The sequence below is a fragment of the Cervus elaphus genome, chromosome 26, assembly GCF_910594005.1.
Source record: "Cervus elaphus chromosome 26, mCerEla1.1, whole genome shotgun sequence".
Taxonomy (NCBI): Eukaryota; Metazoa; Chordata; class Mammalia; order Artiodactyla; family Cervidae; genus Cervus; species Cervus elaphus.
In genome coordinates, this window is record NC_057840.1 from 27,807,778 (window position 1) to 27,831,336 (window position 23,559).

Here is a 23,559-nt window from a genome sequence, read left to right on the forward strand (position 1 = left end):
ACCTATACATCAGAAATAAATTACACAGCATTCTGGAAGAATTCACAATGTCATACAGTAAGTTTAGAAATAAGTTCTTTGCACTGTTAATTTAATGAAGCATACAAGTGTCAACCTTAAAATTATTGTTTTAAAAAGATAGTTTCTAATCGATGCTGAATAGAGGTCAGAACAGTTGTTTCTGTAGGGGATGTGATGACCCAGAGGGGGCATGACAGAGCAGCTGAGGAGCTGGAAATGTTTTCCGTCTGTGTGGAGAGTGGGGGTGTGGTTGCATCTAAAAATGAATCAAGCCATTTGCTGAATTTGTACTTTATTTATTATATGTAAGATATATCTTCATATTGAAAGCCTCTAAACACAAAAGACAGAGGAGCTTTAAAAAAAGAAGGTTAGGTTTTATAGTTCAAAAACTCATTAGATACCAAATTCCAGAGATAGATTATAGTTACACATTGTAAAACGTTATATTTCTTGAATAAAACTAATATTGACTTAAATGATGAATTTTAAAATGCATTTACTTATTGGTGATTAAAAATACTTAAGCAGAGTAGTATTTTAAGCCAGACAGAGCAGAGCAAAAGAAATTCTTGCTTAATAGATATATATATATACTTTAAAATTCCAGTAATATTCTTAAATTCCTGTTAAAAATATAATCAATATTAAAGTCAGTAAAATGCTTATTTTGACTGACGCCTGGATTATTTTACCACTTAACCTGGTTACACAGTGATTTTTTTTTTTTCTGTCAGATATAACTGACAGTTTAGTCTTTAAGATAAATGAAGTGATAACTCACATTGTAGCATCCTGTGGAAAATATTCAAACTACATTTAAATGCTTTAAAATGAAGACGTCTATTATTCCACAAGAAATTGTTTCTGTAAAACTACAGGTTGGCTATGGCAATAGTAACTAAACTACATCCAACCCTGAAGGTAGAAAATTCCCTGAAAAGAAATACACAGCCTAGTGATAATATGCGATATAAAGATTACTTTCTTATTTTAAAAATCCTGCCATTTTGGAGAAATCCAAACCTTTCCATAGTTCCCTTCCTAGGCAGTGCCACATAAAGTTATTTAGCTAACATTATGATGATCATGGCTTACGATTAAGTTGACAAACACCAATATATAGCTACACCAATATATAGCAGCCCTCATATGGATGTCGGTTATGATAATGGTTGCAGTTCCATTGAAGAGTATTTGCTTATTAAACTTGGTACAAAGCGTGAACACACTCAGGACAGATTGGCACAATACATGCAGTTCGAGAACTCTCTTCTCTCAAGCCAGTCATCACTGAATAAGCCATATTCTAGTGCTGCTTCCTAAATCTTTCCTTGTATTATCATAGCTGATGATATTATCATAGCTGATATCAATGCTTCTCAAAATATCTTATCATAACTGATATCAATGCTTCTCAAAATATCTTATCATAGCTGATATCAATGCTTCTCAAAATATCTTTCAGAGTAAGAAAAGTATGCTTAAAAAAAAACCAAAAACCATTCATCTGAATGCATGGTGGAAATGAGGCAGGATAGCCGAACCAGTGCCAGGTGGGAAAACATGGGGGATGTGAGGGAGGGGGAGCTGGCCCAGGCTCATAGTGCTCATGGCGAGTGAGGGGTCTTGGGGCTGCTGCCCCAGACAGCTCAGCCTATGCGGCAGAGGCTCCGCAGCCCCCAGGGCAAGACCACTACTCCCAAAGGCATTCTGGGTAGCAGGAGGGGGCAGCTGCCAGAAGCCCAACAGAGGGGAGAGGTCCAGAGAGGCAGGCAACAGGTTCACAGCATCTGCGGCTATCTCTTTGGGCAGGTTTACTTTGCCTGCACCTCCCTTAGCCAGGTCAAAACCTGCATTGAGCCTGTGAGGTGACTGAGGCTCTTGCAGAGGCAAGTCCTCAAGCAAATTGGCACTGCAATACCCTTTAGTTTCTGTTTTGACTGGCAGGCCTGCAAGTGGGGGGTATGAGGTAGAACCGGTGTTGTACTTGTGGTTCTGGGGGGGTGCGGGGGGGGAGCTGGGGGTGGCCATGGGGTGCAGGGGGGCCAGGAGCTCTGACAGCACCGGTATCGGCTGGGTGGGCTGCTCCAAGGCATTGAGGGTGTGTACCTCAGCTGGCAGGCTACCGGCAAGCCCATTCTGTATAGGGGCCCCTATCGGAAAAGGAGACAGTGGGGCAGCCTTCAGTTGGAACTGGGGAGAGAGAGAGTGCAGAGTATTCAGAAGGTCTGCAGACTGCAGGCTCTCCTTCAGCAGCTCCTGCGGGTGGGTCTTCTTGGTGTGGCGCGTGAGGTGGTCTTTGCGGCCGAATCTCTGGGCGCAGAACTGGCACAGGAAGTCCTTGCAGCCCGTGTGGACCACCAGGTGGCGCCGCACATCCTTGCGGGTGTAGAAGCACCGCTCGCAGTGGTCGCACTGGTGCTTCTTCTCCTTGGTGCCCGTCGAGGGCTTCTCTTCGGCATGGGCTTTGAGGTGGTCGAGCAGCACCTCGGTGCTCGCCAGCTCCAGGGCACAGACCCCACAGGTGAGGTCGCCACTGCTGGCCGCGTGGAGGGCCAGGTGCCTCTTGTAGCCCAGCATCGTGTGGTACTTCTTCCCACACTCCTCGCACCCAAAGGCCATCTTGTTGGGGTCGTGCGTCTGGAGGTGGTTCTTCAGGTGGTCCTTCCGGTTGAACGTCTTCTCACAATAAGCACACTGGTGAGATTTCTGGGGTGAATGTGTAGCCATATGCCTAGGGACGGAGGGAGAAAATTCACAACAGACAACAGTTTTTTAAGAGCCAAAGAAACATACAGAAACAATATTAAAATGTTAGTAGTTTTCTCCAGGTGGTGGTATATACATTTTAGTTGTTAAAATACTTTTCTATATTTTCCAGATTTCTACACATAAACTTTATAATAAAAAAAAAAAACAAGTACTACGTGATGCGATGTGGCCGTCACACCTGTAAAGAACATGCATTGAGAACGTATTTCCTAATCTATACACAGAGATTTCTAAACACAAGTATATTCAAGTATTTTAAAATATAGGATCATGAAGAAATAGTTTTCAGGAAGGGGTTTAAATGACTATTCTATACCAAAATTTCTGAATTTCCAAAAATGATCCAATTTGCCTTCTACACAGAACTCTACACTGCCCCCCCCCCACCATTACTGTTTCTAATACAACCTCTGCTTTATCTTGATAGAAAGTTCAGGCCTTAGACATTAATGCTAAAAAGACTATCCTTAACATCAGAGAAAGTGTCTATTACGAGTTACGGCCCCAGAATGGCAACCCCCCACCATGTGTCCTCTGAGCTTCACCCTCATGCCTCCCAGGAGAACGTTACAGTGAGGTCTTCAGTTTCTGCTGTTTAATACCTTCCCGTGGGCTCTCATGTCAGATGCATGAACCCCTGTCTCCAGATCCCTCTTAGACGCTTCCAACTCACTTCCTAAAGGTCACTGGTAATTTCACTGACAAAACTCAAGAGGACTGTCTCTAGAAGCACCAGGCTGCTGCCCATGGACACTGAGAGGGACCCAGACTCCGACTGCGGCACAAACAACGCTGGGCAACAGGGGCCAGCACAACAGGTACTTGGGGTCTGAGGTGACGCTGGTCTCTCTGAGTTCCAGATGTATTTAAATACATTCACAGGTTGCAGAAAGGGTTTCTGGAGCCGGCTAGAGGGCAAATAACAAACTTGGCATTTAAGCAATTTTCTCTCTGGGCCAACACTAGTGTTCGGGAACCTAAAGCTCTGTGATAGATCTTGCCTCTCTCTCCTTTTCCCTCTGTGGACTTTTATCTGATTAGATCTCATTTATCAGTCATGTGTAGATCAGTGCCACGGGAGCAGCTCTGGACCTGGTATTTCCTGTCCTGCTCCTGTCCTACCTATGAGAAAGGTTCAGGGGGACACAAGTCACACTTTAGCAGTAACACCACTTGTCACATCACATCCCACGACCTTCCAACCCCTGGTTTTTTTTTGTTGTTGTTTTTTACTTTTTCCTTTGCCTGGCATCCAGTTCTTCTCCATCTAATTGACTCCTCACTTGCTCACGCAACAATCCCAGTCTAGACCATGATCACCTTAGAGCTAAAACGACTCCCACGTCTTGCTGCCCTCCCTAGCTTCTCTTCTCACCTCACAACCCAGGAAACCACCACTTTCGGTCTGTCCTGTAGTTTCCAAAAAAAACACCATCTTCGGGTGTCACCTGGGCCATGTCAGTGATCTTAGAATGCTTCCGGGGTTAACTGCTGACCCTGGGACTTCCGTCTGCCTTGCCAAATCCTCTGTTCCTGCCTTTGGCTGTCTAACTGCTTTCGTCCTTCGCTATATTAGGTCCCATGTGCTCTTTTCTAATTAAGCGAGTCAGTTACTTTCTTCTTCAACCTTTGCTTATGAAGTGGAACTTTTATGTGGCAACTGAGACACAGGATGAAATGCTGCCCTTTTAAAAATAAATAAGGCACCCTGCCCCTTTCCCTCCCTTGCTTCAGGCCAGAGGGGCAAGACATGCTGGTGGCTATGGCAGGGAAGGCCGTCCTTGCAGAAAGTACACTGCTTCCCTTTTTTGCCTCTCTTCACACCCTTAGCTGAACAAGTTGTCTCCCTTGCTCTGAACTACCAGCTCCTAAATATTGCTTAAGACATCTCCTTCAGTGCGGTTTACCACAGTAATCCCACCTAATTCCTGTCATTCCAGTAATCTGTCGGCGCCACTGTCTGTTCCAAATATTTATCTCCTATATGTATTTTGGTCTTTACCCACAGTTATAATATCCTCACTGTGGCTTAACTGCAGCTAACCCTGCCTTTGGTGTTTGGGCAAGGATAATTACTGTGTACACATAAGAAGCGTGCTGCAAAACAGGAAGCCTTTGCAACCAAACTGGTGCATACAGTAGGCACTCAATACTTATATTTACAGCAACTAGAGATTGGCCGATGTACAGAACGCATTTGAATTTTAAGCACTCGTAGGCTTATTTGAACAAATCAGCTTATCAATGATCTGTACCAGGGCTATTGATAGGGGCCAGGAACATAACTTATTTAACTCTCGCCAGGGCCTTCCTCCAGGAGCACTCCCAAATTTAACCATAAGGTGGTCTGTGCTCATAGCATATCAGATGGAAGTTGTCTCTCAGTCCTCACTCTCACTCATGCACTTATCCGCTGGTCTGACAGTTACAGTTCATCACATGAAGACTAGAGGCCAAAGACGCATTTCCCTCACCCCGGTATCCAGACAGGCATCCGTTCGTGGGAGCTCTGAGTGTATGGTATACATAGCGCACGCACAGCGTTCACTGTCAATCAGCCGACCGTGCAACATACTCACTGTGAGTGTATTTTGAGTACTATCTTTCTATGATATAAAAGTCCCTTACAGGCAGAAACTACATCTCATATACCATTTCTCTCATGGAAGTAAGACGCTCAAGAAACAATTCAGACTAAATGTTACTGTTTTTAAGAAAGGACCTATCTCCGCAAAGTAGTTTTTACCCTTTGTTGAGTCCCTCCCCTCCATCCTCACTGTTGGGGCCTGGAGAGGCTCTCCATATTTCATACCTGGACTGTTACAACAGATTGTACATCAGTCTACTTGCCTCTTCCCTCTTCTCCAAATTACTGCCAGGGCCATCTTTCTAACATCCTGATCAAATCATGTTGTTCAGTTCTTACACTCCTCAGAAGAAAACAAGCCTTTTAGGACAGTAGACACAGCCTGCTCTGAGCTGCTACCCTCTTGCCTCCAGTTTGAGCCTCACTCCGATCCTCTTCCAGCGCGACCCTCTGTCCACATGTGCCTCCAGGCCAAGGCTCAGGGCTTCCCCAGAACCTCCTCTCTGCCCGCCTCCCATTCATTCTTCACATCACAGCTAAAGACTGTACCACTCTGACGAGCCTCCCCAGGTCTCACCCAGCAGTGGAGAACAACTTCCACCACTTCCACAGCTCTGGGATTAAAGCCCGTGGATGACATTTTAATGGTGTTCCCATGACTATCTCCCCGGCCATAGGTCTTCTCATCTTTCTGTTCTTAGGCCTGGCTTATTGTAGGAACACAAGACATACTTGTTGAAAAAGTGAACTGAACACTGCAGAGCACAACTGTCGTATAAAAACTATAGTAATCACTGGAGATACAGCCTTAAAGGCTAAAGGGCATCCGCTTTCCCCTGCAGCGTTTGGTCTGAGGGCTAGCAAAGCCTTTGAAAGGTATGTGGAAAAGCACATACCTTTTCTGAAGCCTCTCACCTCATCAATTTATATCTGGAAATGAAGGCTTTGCCACAGTCTGGCTGCAAGCACTTGTAAGGTCGCTCCCTGGAGTGGGAATAACTGTGGATAGTGAACTTCTCCAGGGTGAGGAAGGTCTTGCCACATAACTGGCAGGGGTAGGTAGCCATGGGCTTTGTCTCACACACTTTCCTTTTCAGATGCGCTGACCAAATGCTGTGCCATTTAAGTGCAAACAGAAGGACAGGACTGTGCTGAGCACGTCAGCAGAGCCCCAGCAGCCAACCGCCAGGCCCAGGGGGAGGCAGCGTTGTGGTCCCCGACCTGGATCTACCCAGACATGGGCCTCTCGGTTACCACTATCTCTGCTTCCTGTATCCTACATCCCAGTTTCCACGCGGTCTCAGGCTGAGAGGAGCAAGTCTGAGGCACAGATGATGTTCCCGAGCAGAAAGGCAGACTGCGTCACTAGAGCTGGGGCACGTCCTGGGTCACCAGACTGTGGAGAGAAGAGGAAGAGTTTCTGCGCATTAGCCGTCGGCAAACCACGCTTCTCGTCCACCCGTTCAGCATCGACTACCTGGACTCAACGTGTTCCTTTCAATGGCTCTAATGTGGCACACCTCTCCATCTTCCCTGCACTTTAAGAGGTCCTTCTGCATGCGGACGCTCCTGTCTGTGCTTCTTCACAGGGGCAGGAGTCACTGCACAGTGCTCTGATGGCGGAGGAAACACACTTCCCCTTGTGATAGAGACAGCTATTTCCACAGACTTGGTATCATCTACTTCAAGCCACGAGCTCAGGTCAGTGTGAAGTTCAGTCTGCCAATTCAAAGGGGAAAATAAAACACCCGCACACACCCCCAGTGTGCTCGAGTGTCTTATTGGTAGAGAAAAGAGAGGCATCCTCGCTTATTCAAACCATTGGCTAGTCCTCGTCACTCACTGTTGGCAGAACATAAGTTGTTTATCACACCTGTTTAAACTTCCAGGGGATGAGACGAAATCATTTGTATGTATCTAAGTTGATTTGTTTGTGAGGTTACCGTGCAGAAGGACTCAAGTCTACGGCGTAAACAAAGTGGAAACAAAGCTAGTCTCATTCACTGAGGTGTTGCCTTTGAAGGGGAGACGAGATTCACACAAAGACAAGAGTGACGCCGGCTGGGGCACAGGTCAGCACATTCTGGTATGCAGGCACCATCTTCCAGGAAACTGTCCACTCCTCTTTTTCCCTTTAGTCTGTGGGAACACTTCCTCATTCCCCAGCCCCACCCAGCGGGGGCAGGGGGCAGGGGGGAGGGGAGCTACCTGCTGGAAGGCCACTCCTAGGAGACGGGCTTGCCGCCCTAGCCTGCCTCCAATCCCAGTTCTTACCATCCTTGCAACCCAGGCAGATCACCCAAGTCCAGGCTTTTCTTTTTCTGCCAACAGACCTGTCACTTGGGAGCCTTACGAGTCCAAAACAGCATCATGAACACAGCATCAACAACACAGGAAAAGCCTGGCTACCCAGAACCCCGTGCCATTCTAGCGAGAGAGAATTCTCACGCAACGGATGTTAACCTTTCAAGTGCCGATACTTTAAAAAAAAAAAAAAAAGCATACCGTCTGCTTACATTAAACACATTGGGGTAACTTCTGCGCACAGGCCAGCCTTTTCTGAACTTTGCAAGTGAGCAAGGCATGTGTGTGAACCTGACCAATCTCGGCAGGCCTTCGAGGCGTCTAGTCCCTGCATCATTCATTTATTGCCAACTCTTTTAGAGATCTTTACTATTCAGTTAATTTTTACTTACCTCTGGAGTTATTTTCAGATCAGAAAGCTGGAGTCTAGCTAGATGAAGTTTTACTATAGTAATAGTTCAAGCATCTTTATATCAGCACCGGGCACATGCACACAGACAAACACACATTCCTTTTTTAAGGGGTAAAAACTGCAGGAAACTTTTCATGTTCCTCATCAACTAGCTCAGATGTTTTTAGTGTCTGGTCAGAGTTCACAAGGAGCCGGCACCAGGCAGATACCCCTGGCTGTCCTGCCCCACCTGCTTGGAACCTTCAGAGCTGACGTGTGCACTTTGACCTGAAGCTCCAAGCACTGATCCAAAGCCGGGGACGCCAGCGTTCTCAGCCAGCATCTTGGCACCAAACCTCCATTCTGATGGCAGCACACAGAGACTCCTCTGGGACCAAGTACGATTTGAACTGAGCCCCTGTCCCGGCCCCGTCCAAACCCCTCTCCCTCCAACTCCCCGTTCCCTCATCGTGTGCCAGTTCACCCCATGGCCCAGCCTCGAGGCATCCCAAGCACCCTGGCCACAGACAAAGTAATTCCTTCCAGGAATTCTATCCTGTGTGGCCGAGTTTCTGCTGCCAGGATTCATGGTGTGTCCTACTTTTCCATCCAGCCTGAGTCTGGCCATAACACTGGCCCATCCATAAAAGGCACAGAATTTATCATCATCATTAAATATACTCATTCACTTGAGATTGCTGTTTTCCAGGTCTATTTTAAGAGATTAAAATGTATACACAATATGAAGCTTGAAATTCATTTTTTTTTTCTTGTTCTCTTTATAGCTGAACTCAAAATAGCATTAGTCACTCAAGAGAAGGAGCTGGTCTGGTGGTGAGATTTTAAACGTTTTCTCATCTACACCAATCCCCCTGCATATACACTCTAAATTGATTCTCCCTAACTCCTGCATTTATGAGAAATGACCAGTGTCCAACAGAACTTTCTGTGATGGAAATGAATGGCTACTGAACATTCAAAATGTGATGCTGAGAAACTGACATTGTCATTTAAGTCGCCACACAAGGCTACTGGCTCCTGTGCTGGAAAACACAGGAGCCACAAGAAGTGAAAGTAAGGCTAACGCTTTTCTCCAGACACAGCTAAGCTCTGACTCACCCTCATGCATTTCCCTGAAGCACAGCAAGTGTATATCCAGCTCCAGTCATTTGTTTTATGAATATAGTAGACAGATTCCCTGGTTCAAATTCCAGCTCATCCATTTGTTAGCGCCTAAGTTTCAGTTTCCTCATTTGTAATATTTACTTGATGCATGTAAATGAGCCAGTGGGGACAACCAACTGAAACAAGATGAATCTTAAAAGCACTCTGTAATCTAAAAACACTCCATACAAATATATGGTAGTATTTATAAACACTGGGATTAAAAGTAGAAACCATCAGCTGCAAACTGGCACACAGTTTGAACCACTCAGCTATGGATGTAATGGAAAAGAGAAACACATTCTCTCCCCGCATATACTTTATCACCCGTTACTCAGAGTTGGAGGAGCCAGGAGCCTGGATAATACACATGCTCCACACACACAGGACATACGAAGTTGCAAGTAAAAACTGGCCCAAGGTCTTTGTTTCTCAACAGATACCAACGTTTGCTCACCAACACACCAAGAATACAAAGGAAAAATCAGATTTTTTCAAGTAAAGAAAAAGTACCTGCCTGTTAGCATTGAATAAAGCTTCCCAAATCCACTTTCCAGTCACTTCCCTAGATTCAAAAGTCCAACAAGTTGTTGACATCACTACATTTCCCTCGGGCCTTCAAAGATGGTGGGTATACAATCAAGGCATTTTAGACATGACTATACTGTATTTAAATGTGAGACATTTCCTCCAACTCTTTCCCCATTAAACTTGCAGAGAACAACAAAACATTAAGTCACATAAACATTTTTACACTTATTTTACTTATTGCATTAATGTCTTTGCCCAAGACTTTTCTTATCTTTTTTAGTTTTAGGTCTCTGTGTTAAATACACCCAGTCCAACCCTACGTGCAAAATTGGTCCTCACATGTTGAACTCAATTATTTTATGACAGTAAGCATTCCTTAGTTTCTTCAGGAAGGCTTTTTTTAAAATGATGTATTCAAATTAACTAATAGTTATAACATTTCATTCACCGTAACTGTGTATTTCATTAATATGGATCTTCAAATATAAATATTTACACTGTTTTAATGATATAATCACAAACTTCTATAAACATAGCCTTTCCCAACAGATTATAAATTCATTGTGGCCGAGGATCAAAGCCCAGCTATTTTTAAAAAATAAGCTGTGTGGGTAATACAACATCTCCCATCACCATGTACTTGATCAGAACTGGCTGGCTGCTGCTGATTCCAATCTTTCCTTGAAACCTGATAAGCTCTGGCCACACCCTTAAAACAGACTTGTGATGAACTTTCTATTATTTGGCCAACTGCCAACAATCCGAAACAGAGAACTAACAAAGGGATGGTCCCGATGATCATCAGTCTGCCCTGTGACCTGACATACAGATTGCATTTGAGTCTTTAAATATGGTAATATTTCAGCACCTGTCACCCTGGAAAAGAGAGTAAGTCTTCCCCCAAAACATCTCAGGACATAATTTTCAATCCCCTTGATTCTAAAAATACTGAGTGAGTGATACAGATCTGCCCGTGTGCCAAAGAAGGCTTGTGCCATCTGCTTCATTCTGTTCGTGCTGATTATTTTGGGGATGAGAGAGGATCAGATTGGAATAAGAACATATATATATGGCAACAGCCAGGAAGGACTGTGTTCCCTGAGGGCTGGTGGTATACGGCGGTGCAGGGAGAGGTCAGAACACAAGCGCCGCTCCAGGACGTCCCCCGTGCTGCGTAACACAATCAGCTAATGGGGCACAAGTGTTTTACAGCATCCTCAAAATAAACCATGACTTCTGGCTTCTATTTCCATTGTCCCCAGTGACACAATGCAAGGCCCATTTCTGGGAGGAAATTGAATTTCCATTTTTAGTCTTCCAACATGGGTACTCTTAAGTTGGTTTTTTTTTTTTTTTTTTTGACTCCATTCATCACCGCTCCTTGTGGATAAGAAGGTTCTGTTCTAAACATTTCTTTTCCTCTCATACTCCTGAAACCTAGGATGGCTTTTATATAAATGTGTTAAGGTCAGTTTTAAAAGTTCGGTTTCTTCTTATACTCACACAATATGAAACAGCCAACCATGGAGCAGGGCAGGTGGAAATTCCCTGTTTATCTGGCTCCAGGCGGCTTCTAGAGAGGTGCTCCCCTCCATATTTGAAGGACTCTAGCAAGGACTAGAAGGACTAGTAGCAAGGACTACTAGTAGTCCTTGAAGGACTTGTAGCAAGTCTCTATCATGAAAAAGCCATCCAGAAATATCAGCAGGAGGAAGAAGATTCTCAGAAACTCCAGGTGGCTGCTACTGCTAATTTTCTATTATGCACATGTGATAGGTCTTGTACCTGAGCATGTAGATGCTAGAAGAGTTGGGGCTCATTATATGTCTAATCAGTAAAAGAGGACCTCCCGGGGCTGGACTCATAACTTGGTTGAGGATTATAGATGCGAGGCCTGTTGAGTCCCCTACCAGATGGCTGTGGCTGGCTTTTCAGCCTCCACTGAGAACAGAGGTTTTTACGTGGGGCCCATGGCAGAGCTTCCAGGGCCCATGACTCTGAATTCTCCAAAATTCTATGGAAAATTAGGAGGCATGTGTATTGCAGTTCTTGCAAGGAGAGGGACCATAGCTTTCTTCAGATTTTCTAAGGGATTCTATATTTAAACAGATTAAAGGGCACTGCCTGACTTAGATGAAAAAAGAGAAAAACCCCCCTTTGTGCCATCAGTTCAGTTTGACTTCACAAAGTCACTGACAATTCCTAAGCCATGGGCCATATATTTTATGCCTCAATCCCTGCATTTTATCAGGTGAAGGTTAAAAAAAGGAGGGGAGGGGAGGGCTCTATGACAATGTTCTTTGGAAATTCAAGCAATAAACAATTTGTACAAATTTCATTTCAAATAGGGGTACAGATGATAATGTAATAGATCCAATCATGGAAGACAGGCTTTCCTTTTGACTAGAGGGCAGGATGCCTTCCAAATCACAGGGATTCATTTGTCAGCATCTTTAAAAATCTGTTATTAAAGTGTGTATGCGTGTGTGGATCCTCAATAAAGTACTAACAGACCATCATTAAAATCCACAACACCTGAGTTGACACACCACTTGTAGAAGCTTCCTGGGTAGGTTGCATTCCAGGCTGGAGCCTCAAAGCCTGTCACCCTGCCTTGTCTGCAGACCTCTGCCCCACAGCGGCCCAAAGGCAACTGAGGCTGCAGATCAACCCATTGGCTATTTGCTCAACATGCTTGACATCCCTCATGCTTCTGTCTTTTCCACACTATGCCCCTTCCTGGACTCTCCTGCCACCCAGGATCTACCTGGCCAACTGCTGCTTCCCTCGTCATTCCTGGGCAGAGGAATGGGCACCTCTTCCACATGGTGAGATGGTGAAACGGGGAGACCACTGAGGAAGCAATTACGGAAGTCCAGGTGAGCCCACAGGGACTCGGGCTACGGGGGCCACGGTGGAGGTACCAAGCATGGATAACCCAGGCTCAGAAAGGGAAGACTGGCTTGGTGAGAAACTACCTCCACAGGGGGTTCCTCTGTGTTCCCTCCAGGACCGTTCAACACTGGGTACACACGTCCACTTTAAGTGTTTGAAACAATCTGCGCTTGGTGGTGGGAGGCACTGGCTCTGGCCCCCTTCCGCCCCTGCCCATCCTGCTGTGGGAAGCGCCGCACAGCAAGGCCCCACCTCCCTGGCCTGCCAAACCATCGGCTCTGCTGCCTACTGACTCTTCTAAACTGTCACCTGGAGAGACTTCATTTTGTTAACCCGTGACTAAACTCTTATTTTCTTAGAAATGAGGCCTAAAATAAGCCAGAAGGCTGAAGTGAGTTGTTTATAACATATTTAGAGAGAAAATTATACCGCAGCTTCAGAACATCAAATCTACACACTAAGAAAAATAGGAAAAAGGACAGGGTGCTGACCTTCTAGTCACAAGTAGTGGGAGTAATGTCAAGTTAAAGACGGCAAACTGAATGGAAGTATGCAGCTCCAGTCTCTCCTGAAACTCTAGTAAAACAGTGTTAATCAAAGTGTCTAATGGTTTATGATGTCTATCTTCTCTGTGAATTGTACCTTTTACCATTAAAAATATCCATCTTTGTTTCATTTAAAATAAATACATTTAAAAAAACAGTATTAATGAGATTTCACCACCACCCCCCCGCCCCCCAGCAAAAAACACAGCCTAAGATAACAGGAAAGGAGAAAACAGTAACAACGTTTTGGAAACTGGAAAGTACGTAAACAAGCAGGAACGGACTTAGCCATCCTCAGAAAGCTGAATTCTAAGGCAATGATGAAAAGCTATGAAGCAACCATCAAAAGGCTCAAATTTAGGCACTAGGAACTTCTGGAAGTAGGGATGCATGTGGGCATAGAAACAGAAAGAGTGGTTTCAAGTCTGGCAGTGCATTCAGCCCTCTGACCCCCTCCCGACAGAGGGTATGAGCAGTGGGCACTGTGCTGAAACAGGGTGAATTAAGTGGAAGTTTGCATACTTCCCCCTATTCGGTGATCAGAACAATGGCAGCCAGGCCTATTATACTCTCCAAGACGGGAGACTGAAAGAGTCTTCTCTGGGAAAGCTGACTAGCCCAAGAGAAAAGAGCTCACGACAAGGACAAATGGCAGTCCTGAAGGGTTTACCCGTATTACCCTACAACGAAGCCCTTGTTGACAAAGCCTATCTAAGTACACAAAGCTCCCATCAGCTTTTTTATGGCTCCACTCACAAGTCAGGCAGCTGAGCATCACCAGAAATCAGAAGCCAGCACCTACTAGGAAAAACCAACACAGAAGAAACAGAAAAAAGCAGCTAGGTTAAAGAAGAAGAAGAAAAAAACTGTATGGAGGAAAAAGAAAGCTTCAGAAACAACTAGCATTAATATTCTAGAGAGAACCAAGAGATCCCTAAATGAAGAACAGGATTTTAAAAAAAGAAAACAACAAACAATAACAAAAAGGGCAGTGACAAGTGTAAGACCCCAGGGGCAGGGGCAGGCATTTGAGTCGGACTTGCCGGGGGAACATCTGAGAATCTGCCATTTGAATAAACTCCCCTGATGACTCTAAGGCGCCTTTATGTTCGCCACTGTGGCTTCTTTTGAGGGTACCTGCTATTTTTACATCTTTGTTAGTTCTAGTGATCACCTGAAACTAGATTTAGCACCATGAAACAACCTTTCATAACACAGCTAATATAACTCAGAGACTAATTAACAGTAAAATCATCCATAAGTTAAATAGTTAAAATATATATCATTAGACTAAGAAGCAGGAAAGAAAAGATAACATTTAAGTTAATGAAACAGTTTACCATCTTTGCTTTATGAAAAAGGTGCTTATCATCACCGTTTCTTGTTAAAGATTTGTATTAGAAGTTGTGGTTCATACAATAAAGCAATAACAAGACTTAAAATTAGAATAGAATAAATATTTTGATGTTTACAGATGACTATCTATACAGAAAACCCCAAAGAATCCATGCATAGAATGTGAGAATTAGGAAGTCTGACAAGGTATTTGGTTACAAAAGTCAAAATACAAAATCAACTGCATTTCTAAATGCCAGCAAACAGAATATAATTTAAAATTAATTAGCCACAAAGCAAAGATATCTAAAGTAAGTCTAACCAAAGATAAATAAAATAGTTATGGAGAAACTATAAAATTCTACTGAAAGACATAAAAGAAAACCTAAATAAACTGAGAAACATACCATGTTCATGAATAGAGAAATACAGATAGTATTATTGTAATATTCAGTTATCTAGTTATCTTCATGTTAATATACTGATTCAGTGAAGTTCTAATAAAAATTCAACAAGGTTCTTTGTTGGAACTTGACAAGATCATTCTAAACTTTTATATTGAGGAGGAAAAGTCAAGAGTAGTCAAGACTTTCCCCATTCGACTGGATCATGCTCATCATCCTATAAATTGATCAGAAAGGAAATGGTGAAAGACAACAGATAAAAACATGTTTTAAAAAGCTACAGTATTTAAGGCAGTATGATGTAGGCACAGGGTTAGACAAGTGGACCTATGGGAGTAGAATGAGTAGTCTAGAAACAGATCCCCTTTATATGGAAACTTAATATACAACAGGGTTGGCACCACAATCCCTGGGGAAAGCATGGACTACTTAATACTTGGTTATCCATGTGGAAAATAAGGAAACTGGATTCCTACCATACACCTATATAAAATTAATCCCAGAAAGATTACAGACTTAATGTTTAAAACGAAACTTTAAACCTTTAAACCTTCAGAAGAAAAAATAAAAAGGTATTTCACAGAGAAACTCAAGTAGTCAATAAAACAGATGAAAATATGTTATCCAGGTTTCATCTCTTGTTCCACCATTAAAATCATTTCCCTTACATATTTTATTCTTTCGGGTCTTCCCTCTTCTTGACTGGCAAAACTTCAATCCTGATTAATCTGGGACCAACTCCACCCTACCCTTGGCACACCTTATGCCTGTCTCCTGCCTTTTTCTTTTCTTGTGTCATGCACTTATCACATCTGACATTTTTTGTTTTATTTCTTAACACACACACCCCCAATTAGACTGGCAAAAACCAGAAAGTCAGGCAAAACCAAGTAATGCCCAGTGGAAGGGAAAGAGACAACACCCAAGACTGGAGTGAGGCTTTTTGCATTCTAAGATGCTCTTTTCCTTAGGATTTAAGATATGATGCAATTAAACTGCTCTATAAAGACTCACACATGGAAAAAAAGGTGAAAACAATCATTGAAACTCAGAATGGATAAGAATTTATCCAGATTTCATCTACTGGTTCACCATTAAAATAATTCGCCCTATGCATTTACCCTATGCTTGTTGAAGGAATAACTTCTCTTACTTGGGGGATGAGGAGAGGTTTCATGGAGAAGCCAAAATTTAAGCTGAGCCGGCAACTTTACCTGGTATTCAAGGGGGAAGTGGTCTATTTCAGGCCAAGGGAATGAATCAAGACAAGGTACGTGAAAGTAACGACTTCAATATGACTGGACATGAAGGCAAACACGCAGGCACCAGGGACAGGCAGGCTGGGGAGAGAGACCCAATCAGGACGTGTCAGTGACGCACTTGCTCTGTGGCACTGGAGAAGGTGGGCTTTTTTGCTGTAACATTTCAGCAGACTGACTAACCTGTTTAGTCAAGGGCAGCCACTAACTCCAGGTTCGTGTGGAGCTAAGAGGTAGACAGAGGAGGAGTAGAAACAAGTAGAAAAACGCCAGTGAAACACTGTCTCAACAGGAACAGGAGGCAGTGACGGGAAAGGCATAAACGGCACAAGAATCTAAGCCTCCCAGAGTGACAAAGACCACAGGAGCCAGACTGCAAGGGGCGGGGCATCCCAGGACCAGTGACCAGGGAGTGGGACAACAGGCATCTATTACAGCCGGCCCCCTTATCCACAGGGGATACGTTCAAGACCCTCAGCAGATGCCTGAGACCACCACCAAACCTTGTGTTTTTCCCTATACATACATACCCATGACAAAGCTTGATTTAGAAATTAGGCACAACTAGGAATTAACAACAATGGTAAAATGGAACCATTATAGCAACATACTGTGCTCAAAGTTGCATAAATGGGGTTCCCCTCTCTTTCAAAATATTTTTCCAAAAATATCTTATTGTACAAATGTAATGTCTTTTTCTAAGCACTTATCATGAACCGAAGCCGTAATGCTTGTGGTTTGAAGTGCAACAGCAAAACTAGCAAATTTTTTTCCTTCTTCCCAATTTCAGATAGAAGATTCCATCTTAGTAACCTAAGCATATGATTTTTCTCTTTATGAAGTTGTTTCATCTTTTCACTTAAAGGAAGCACTTTATGGCTTCTCGTTGGCTCATCCAAATTGCCAGCATCATCACTTTTGCACTTATTAAGTAAAACAAGGGTTACCTGAACACAGGTAACCCTGTGATACCCACAGTCGGTCTGATAACTGAGCTGGCAACTAATGACCACCAGGCAGGATATGCTGGGAGAGGAAAAGATTCATGTCCCGGGTGGGATGAACAGGCTGGCACGACCACTTCATCATGCTACTCAGAATGGTGTGCAATTTAAAACTGATGAATTATTTATTCTGGAATCTTCCATTTTGAGACCAAGGTTGACCATGGGTAACTGAAATCATGGAAAGGGAAATCTCAGACAAGGAGGGACCACTGTAGTCAAATAAGAATTTAGAAAAGTTTAAAGGCAAGAGGGGGAGAGTGATGGTGAAGAGGGAAAGAAAGAGCAAGACCCAGAAGAAAAACCTAGCAAAACCAGGAATTTGGAGTTTGGTTTTAGCTGTGTTGAGTTTAATGGTACCTAATGGGTATTCGGGGCTTCCCTGGTGGCTCGGTGGTAAAGAACCCACCTTCCAATACAGGAGACCCAGGTTAGATCCCTGGGTTGGGAAGATCCCCTGGAGAAGGAAATGGCAACCCACTCCAGTATTCCTGCCTGGGAAATCCCATGGACAGAGAAGCCTGGAGAGCTAGAGTCCATGGGGTCACAAAGAGAGTCAGACACGACTGAATGATTAAACGGCAGCAGCAGCAGCAATGGGCATTCAGGCCAGCAAGGAGATCTCCAGCACGGAGGAGGTGCTGAGGTTATCTCCAACTAAGTAACAGTGCATGGTACCCGAGGCTGCAGGGAAGTGGAGTCTGGCTTCTATAAATGACTTTATAAACTACCCTGGGCTCTGCGTGGGTGTGCTCAGCCTTGATCACCTGTGTTGGTCTTCCCCGGAGCGGTTTGGCGTGTACAGTGGGGTGTCCTGGGGGTAGGGTGGGGTTTGTTTTCTCTGCAACAGGTTGCAGCTAGACGGACCCCCTCTTAGGAGATCTTCTCTGCATCGTGGAGCCTGAGGGAAGCAGGCTTGTGGGGGCATGTAATTCTTGGAGGCTTTAAGAACAGAAGAAGCCTTCTGTCTTTAAACTCCCTCAGTTCCTCTTAGGTAAGACAGTGCAGTGACAAGTCCATGGTGATAAAAAGAAGCAAAATGAGAATTCAGTCTGCATTTTAAAAAACTTGATAAGATGTTCCAAATAATTTCTAGATGGTGATAGCAGAAACGAAGACCCTAACAGTTCAAAGATGCTGTCTGGTTGCCCACTTTCTCCTATTAGGAGAGGTAGGCCTCTTTCTTTTTTAAACAGATGCGAGCCTGTTGTTGTTATAATGTGTTTAGCAGATGGACGATAACACGTAACTGAATTTGTCAAGACCAGCCACTCTACACAAAGCTGGGGAGAGGCACAGGCAGACAGAGAGATAACGCCCATAGCTCTGTCTTGACTGGGAGGGGAGGAAGCACTGCAAACAGCACAAGCCCAGGAGTATGAGCCTCAACGAGCTGCGGAAGACTGAGAAAAACCAAACCTCCAAGGGCCAAAGGGGACTGCTGACCGGGAGCCAGGCTCCCAGAGGCGTCACCTGAAAGCAGCCTGTAAGGACCCCACTGCCTCCCGCACCTGTATGGAATGGAAGCAGGGGGGCTTACACAGCTCATGGGCCCCCAGACAGGGCCAAAGCACCTCAACGGGATGGTCACTCAGCTTAATATCCATCAGGCTGTGGGGAGGGAAAGGAAATATCCTTACAGAGTCTGAAATCCTCCCCATGCCTCCCCAACCCACCTCTTACACGGTGTTTTTAAACATGAACATTTAGGAAGAAACAGACAAAGGTCGCCAAGCAAGCAAAATAGGTATGTGCATCCTGAGAGGCAAGCGCGACGCCCAGGCCTGGTTCTCAGCTGAGATGGGACGGAATGTTTCAGGAAGACTGTTAATGAACTCTAGGTAGCACGCTGGGGGAGGTGGGGGGAGGGGTGAGCGCAGACTTGAAATCCAGACGAGAGCCTCTGGTATTAGGAGAAGATTTTCTAGTCATTAAAGTCAGTGGCAGGGATACTCCTTTGTGACAGCTGGAAACATATCCCCCTCCTCCCTCCCAACAAAGCTGCGACGATCCCCTTTACGCCCTTTGGGGTGTGTTTCTATAGCTGACAGTGGTGATCTTTCCTAGGACTCTAAGAGTAGGGCACCAAGGAACCAAACTTACCTAATTATCAGCCGGGTCTATTGTCCTAATACGGTGACTATTCTAGGAAAAAGAAAAGGCCAATTCCTTCCCAGGAAGTGCGTGAGGGCAAAGGCTCACGCTGAGAAAAGAAACAAGAAAAGCTCACAAGTCACAGGGGTGATGGGAAGCCAGATTCCTGAGTTCACATCTCTTGACAGAACCCTGAAAGTTACAATGTGTGATCAGGAAAGGATGCTCAAGACTTGAGTGGACTGTTTTGTCCTAAAACAACAGTCTCTAAATTAAAAAAATGAAAAAGGACTGAAAGTACAGAAAACAAAGTGTCAGCAAAGGGTTGCTGGGGGGCCAAATTAGAGGGGACTTTGTTTTTTCTCTCCGAATATCTGTACTTTCTAAGTTTTCATAATTTTGATACCTACACTGGGCTTAGAGCAAAGCAGGTGGAGAAAAGGGAGACAGTCTCTTTCAGGCCGAGGGAAGACCATGTAAAAAGCAGAGAGGCCTGGAGCAGGACAGGGCAGTGTGATCCCGTGGTCTAGTTTGGCTGGAAGGCAGGTGTGAGCGTAAGAAGAGGAGCAGAAGAGGGGCCTCTAAAGGAGACAGTGCCCTGAACACACTGCGGGGGCTGGTGCGCCAGGCAGAGGAACTTGGGAGCCAGAGAAAGGGAAGGTGTTGCAGAGACAAACTGCTGTGCACAAAAGTTACAAGTGAGGACCTATCCCTCCCCTAGGGATAATGCATAGCACATGTAACAATACTGTTCGCAAAATCTAAATAGTTCCTTTTTCTTCCCCACAAGGAAGTCCTGAGACCTAATCTGATTAACTGAATGGACATAAATGTAACTGGCAGTTTTAAAAGACAATTTACAGCTTCCCGCCCCCCACCCCCAAGCATTTTCAATGGATGAACATCCAGAACTCACCTGACCATAAACTGTGTACACAGTCAAGGGATAAAAAAGTAAAACTGCTGCACCCACGCCAACGCTCACTCCCCTCCCTCCAGGAGCAGAGGGCTGCCCACCTCTGCGGCCACCTGCCTTATTTATGGGACAGTGCTTGACTCAGAACTTTCTCTTTGCCTTTCCACAGCACATCCCATAAATTCAAAGAATGCCAAGCCAATTGTTCACCCAGAAACACTTGGTTAGAAATATAAAAATATGTATCCCTATTCCTTTAAGACACCCCGGTTTCTCATTTTGCCTTTGTAAAGGGATAGACATTTCCTCCCGTTTCCAGTTTAAAAGGAAACAGGGCTGGAGACACGAGGCGGTAACTTTTGCAAGTTACCGCGCTGCCTTCTCTGAAAGGGAGAAAGGAATGTTGAGGAAATGGGGGAGAGAGCTTAAAAAGAGTGGAACACTAACAAACAGGGCCTCCTCTCCTTTTCACCTTAAGTCTTTTCTCTCCCCCATTCACAGCTTTAGGTCCTTTGTTTGTTTAACAAACCATTACAATCATAGCTGGTTCAATAGGGAGGAATGCGAACCTCTCTAAGTAGCTGTCCTGGCAATCCACATGTGTGGTCCATCCCCAGCCCATCCCGATTCTGTGCTGGTCTGTGCTCCTGTCGCCCCGGGGGCCAGGCACCTTCCTTACAATAAGGCCCAATTTCCCGCCACATGCTTGCTGCTCCTTCCCAGTAGCCTAGAGCGATGCCTCACTTCCCTCCCTGCCTGCTGAGAGCGAACTGCCCCATCCAGGCCGCCTGGGCTTGTCCCACTCAGCTGCAGAGATGCACAGGGCCTAGGCTGTTCTCCACCCTCTGTCTTCAGCCCACGGACTCACCACCCAATACTGGCAGTCACATTCCAGGATCTGGCTGGGTATCATACAGTCTTTCAACGTCAATCGCACCGTGACCAGAAGATAAAATGGCAAGACCCGACCCCCTCCCCCAACTAATTAGAACTGCCTTTCTCAGTTCCTAGTAGATATGTTAGCCACGATGGGATGGATTTCAAATTCTCGGCCAATAAATCAAAATACTATTTAGTAAGATAATTCTACTTCAAACAGAACCAAAATAACATTTAGTAAAACAATATTACATTTCAGTTGAATTCAAAGTCCTCTCAGGCTCCTTTGTCTACTAACATCCATCTAACAGCCTGGTTAGATAGGCTAGAAAGGCATCTTTAGCCCCACTTAACAGACGAGGAAACTGAGGTCCAGAGAATTAAGTTCTTTGTGCATACGCGGTAAGAAAAAGATACAACAGGTAATGAACTACACCAAACAAAGCACCTAATAATGCACAGGGTTAACTTCCCTTAAGGTCATGTAACCAGAGGCCTAACCTGGGTGTCTTGAGCTAAGCGGAGCATCCCCCAGTTCCACCTTGCCGTTGCCCCCGGCTAAGCTGTCTCCACAGCCTCCGACTTTGGCAGTAGCTTTTAGAGCAAAGCCTAGGAGGCTGGAGCTGGAGTCCCTAGGGCAACTTGTACGTGACTAGCATCTTCCGTAGGCTTATCAGTCAACATCTTCCACAAATGGGAGGCAACCTTTACACCTCTTCTTATGTACACAAGTTGGGAGTGGAGAAAGGGCAGCTTTAAAGCTTTTGAACTGACGGGTTGACAGCAGAAAATTCCAGAGATTTGCAGGTATTATCAGGGCTGTGGGTGGGGGAGAGCAGAGGATATGAGAAGTTGCTAATTGCAGGATCTGATTCCCTGAAACACAGAGGATCCTAATGCTTTTTAAAAAGAAAAGGTTAAAACAATGCCATTCTAAGGTACTTCACAGTTTGAGGGGGAAAAGTATTTAGCCTTTTTGAAGTGCCTTGAACCTCCTGCACATCCTTGACTTACTTTACTATGTGCTTCCAAGCAGTTACTAATACACATGCTCAGATAGAAATAATTTTTAAAAGCAATCAGAGCTTGCGTACCTACTCGGTGACAGGAAATGTCAGCTCCAAGGCAGTCAGGGAGTCCTCCCAGAAGGTTTGAGGCCTCAAACCTGTAAGAAGAGATCTTGCACACCTTCAGTGAGTGAAGCAAGAAAAACAGTCCCCCCCCCAATGTGGCAACTTGAGCTTGCTTACTTCAAAAGCATACATGCGTGCACACACAAACTGTGAATGTACAGAGGACATTCTCTACTGCTTTTTAGGTACTTTAATAGATGACAGATCAATTTCAAATTTTAAAATCCTCGGGTATAATACTTCAATAGACCCACCACCCTTAATCTTAAAATGTCACAGATATACCACATGGTAAAAGTCTTAAATATTGAGACCATCTGATATATTTAAAAGGTGTGCTAAAGTTCATAATATTGTTAACATAAAAGATTCTCAATAGCTCATATAATCTTGCCCAAGAAGATCTTTAAGTATTTATATTATAATCTTTGTCCTACTTGCAAGTGGATTAGAAAAACCCTGATGTTTCTCCCTGCCTTCTGCAAGTAGAGAAAACACAAGAAATTGCTTACATAAAATATTCAAAAGAGCACTCAGAGGAAATGGCATTTTTTTTAAACCAACAGTATTAGAATACCATAAAACAGGTATGCAAATCCATGCAATAACAGAGCCTAAAGCAAATTAAGAATTGAAAAAAATCAGCAACAACCAATAGGCACTCATTTTCAACAAAAGCTTCCTATCTTCATACAGATTTATCAAATGTGCAGGGTGAAAAGGCTGAAGTCTTCAATTTGCATACACGATTTAATGGTTACCAAACCCGACTATGTTAGAATCACCAGGGCAATCTTTTAGAAATACACATTCCCAGGCCACAGAACAAACTAAACACAGACTGTCAGCAGCGCTGGGGCCCTGGGAACTTAGGTTTTCATGAAGTCTCCAGAAAAAGTCTACAGCCGGCTTCACACCACGATCCCTGATGAGCATTTGGAAACAGGTATCTCTGTTCACCAATTAATTATAAAAGTCGGCTTCTTCCAGCTAAGACTATTCCAGCCAGTCGATACTCTTAGGGGCAAAGCTTTTCGGGATTTTCTTTACCAGTACAAAGGCAAATCTATTATGTAACAGCCAATTATATCTCACCTAAGGGATTTATTCACTGGGTTGCCTGTTTGCTTAATTTGATCAAAAAGGCAATGTCCATTTATTATGAGTAACCTCCTTGTAAGTTACAAATGGAAATATTAGGGCCATTTTCAGACAACAAAAGTCTAAAAATAAGCCACCACAATTTAGGGAAAAAGCTGGAGGCGAGTAGGTTCTCTGAATCATCCAGAATATTTGTTTTAAATGTATTCCTTGCTTTGCAT

General features: G+C 44.3%; 1 protein-coding gene across 17 annotated transcripts in view; it reads right to left on the bottom strand.

Moving 5' to 3' along the window:
• Nucleotides 1–296: 296 nt before the first annotated feature.
• The window catches only part of PLAGL1 (PLAG1 like zinc finger 1), an 88,181-nt gene continuing 64,918 nt past the window's right edge, over nt 297–23,559 (bottom strand). Inside the window, exons 5-8 of one of the 17 annotated variants that reach the window (XM_043888049.1) lie at nt 22,199–22,269; nt 6,638–6,779; nt 6,299–6,496; nt 297–2,758 (exon numbers count right to left, since the gene is read on the bottom strand). In XM_043888049.1, coding sequence (XP_043743984.1) covers nt 1,528–2,758; nt 6,299–6,450 — 1,383 coding nt within the window. In that variant the 5' untranslated portion in view covers nt 6,451–6,496; nt 6,638–6,779; nt 22,199–22,269 and the 3' untranslated portion in view covers nt 297–1,527. Of the gene's footprint in view, nt 2,759–6,298; nt 6,780–6,860; nt 7,103–22,198; nt 22,293–23,559 lie in introns of those variants that run through there. The other 16 variants (XM_043888047.1, XM_043888045.1, XM_043888043.1 and 13 more) reach the window with 16 other exon arrangements.